The following is a 2,211-nucleotide window of genomic DNA, read 5'->3' as shown; positions in this document are numbered from 1 at the left end:
CCCCTTTCCTCGCTGTCTCTCCTCCAACGGCGACGGCTGTCTTCCTCTGATTTTTGTTCTTCCGTCTCTTCTTCCTCGCCTCTACCACTCTCCACTCCCCACCCTCCTGCTCCCTCGGGAGTGTAACGTCAATTCACATCAGAGACCAGGCCACACACCACGGATAGGATGGCACCCAGATGTCTGCATATCCTCCCTCAATAGTCTTAGAGTAATGTTGTCTCATCGAAATTTGTTACTTTTCATCCAAACTCTAAGGTAAATATATTAAATTAATATACACAATGTATCCGGTTGATCTCAGACCACACATATATTTCGAAATTTATTTTTTATTTATGCCAAATTTAAATATATATTATTCGTTTTATATGATTAACAAACCATTCCTTATTCAAGTCAACTATATAATATTTTCTCTATTGTTGTGCATCTTAACTCTTATCATTCTAGTTGAAATTATAAATATTCGATTCAATTGCATTTTGTTCATAATCGAAGTGCCCCAGGATCAATGGATATTCGACGTGGAGACCGAATACTAGTTTTCTTGCCATTATTTCACGGTTATGCGTTCGGAATGATGAATACGGCAATAAGTTGCGGTGCAGCTGTGTACATAATGGGAAATTTCGAGTTAGAAACGTTACTCAGTTCCGTAGAAAAATACAGAATTACGCATATACCATTGGTCCCTCCAGTTTTAGTTGGTCTTGCGAAGCATCCAATGGTGCCAAATTACGATTTCAGCAGCGTGAGAGAGATCGTTTCCGGTGCGGCACCGCTTCCGCCGGATGTAAGTTTTTCGTCCAAACTACCCAACGTAATACGTTATAACGTTATTCTATAAAACGTAATACGTTATAACGTTATACCATATAACGTAATACGTTATAACGTCATACCATAAAACATAATACGTTATTACGTTATTCTATCTAACGTAATACGTCATAAAGTTATGCTATATAACGTAATACGTTATTACGTTATACTATATAACGTAATACGTTATAGCTTTATACTATAAAACGTAATACGTTATAAAGTTATACTATATAACGTAATACGTTATAATGCTACACTACCTAACGTAATTCGTTATAACGTTATACTATATAACGGAATACGTTATAACGTTATACTATATAACGTAATACGTCATTACGTTATTCTATATACCGTAATACGTTATAACGTTATACTACCTAACGTAACACGTTATAACGTTATACTATATAACGGAATACGTTATCACGTTATACTATATAACGTAATACGTTATAACGTTATACCATATATCGTAATACGTTATAACGTTATTCTGTGGAACGTCATACGTTATAACGTTACACTATATAATGTAATCCGGTATTCTCTTAGACGTAATGAGTTATAAAGTTATACCATATGTCGTAATACGTTATAACGTTATTCTGTGGAACGTCATACGATATAACGTTACACTATATAATGTAATACGGTATAACGTTATACTATATAACGTTAAACCGTTATAACGTTATTCTATAACACGTAATACGTTACAACGTTATACCATATAACGCAATACGTTACAACGTTATACCATATAAATTAATACGTCATAACGTTATACTATATAACGTAATACGTTATAACGTTATACCATATAATGTAATACGTTATAACGTTATTCTATAAAATACAATACGTTATAACGTTATACCATATGACGTAATACGTTATAACGTTATTCTAAGTAACGTCATACGTTATAAAGTTATACTATATAAAGTAATACATTATAACGTTATGCTATATAACGTAGTACGGTATAACGTTATACTGTATAACGTAATACGTTACAACTTTACACTATAAAACGTAATATGTTATAACGTTATTCCATATAACGTTATACTATATAATGTAATACGTTATACCTTTAAACTTTAAAACGTAATACGTTATAACGTTATACCATATAACGTAATACGTTATAACGTTATAGTATATAACGTAATGGGTTATAACTTTACACTATAAAACGTAATATGTTATAACGTTATACCATATAACGTTATACTATATAACGTAATACGTTATAACGTTATGCCATATAACGTAGTACGTTATAGCGTTATTCTATGTAACGTCATACGTTATAACGTCACGCTATATAATGTAATACGCTAGTACGTTATACTATATAACGTAATACGTTATAAC

The 2,211-nt window shown here is 32.0% G+C and overlaps 1 protein-coding gene across 1 annotated transcript; it reads left to right on the top strand.

Moving 5' to 3' along the window:
• Positions 1-200: 200 nt before the first annotated feature.
• LOC126875705 (uncharacterized) lies at positions 201-850 on the top strand. The gene is made up of 2 exons (XM_050638595.1): positions 201-258; positions 502-850. Exons 1-2 carry the CDS (start codon positions 215-217, stop codon positions 848-850), a joined length of 393 nt encoding a protein of 130 aa, XP_050494552.1. The 5' UTR covers positions 201-214.
• The last annotated feature ends 1,361 nt before the right edge of the window (positions 851-2,211 follow it).

This window comes from Bombus huntii, unplaced genomic scaffold, assembly GCF_024542735.1.
Source record: "Bombus huntii isolate Logan2020A unplaced genomic scaffold, iyBomHunt1.1 ctg00000052.1, whole genome shotgun sequence".
NCBI lineage: Eukaryota > Metazoa > Arthropoda > Insecta > Hymenoptera > Apidae > Bombus > Bombus huntii.
This window is presented reverse-complemented; position numbering and strand designations above follow the sequence as displayed.

Bases quoted from the DNA above. Each gene is read 5' to 3' on its own strand.
- LOC126875705 (XM_050638595.1), top strand. From the start codon at position 215: ATGTTGTCTCATCGAAATTTGTTACTTTTCATCCAAACTCTAAG. The intron at 259-501 runs GTAAATATATTA...TCATAATCGAAG, and splicing joins CTTTTCATCCAAACTCTAAG to TGCCCCAGGATCAATGGATA.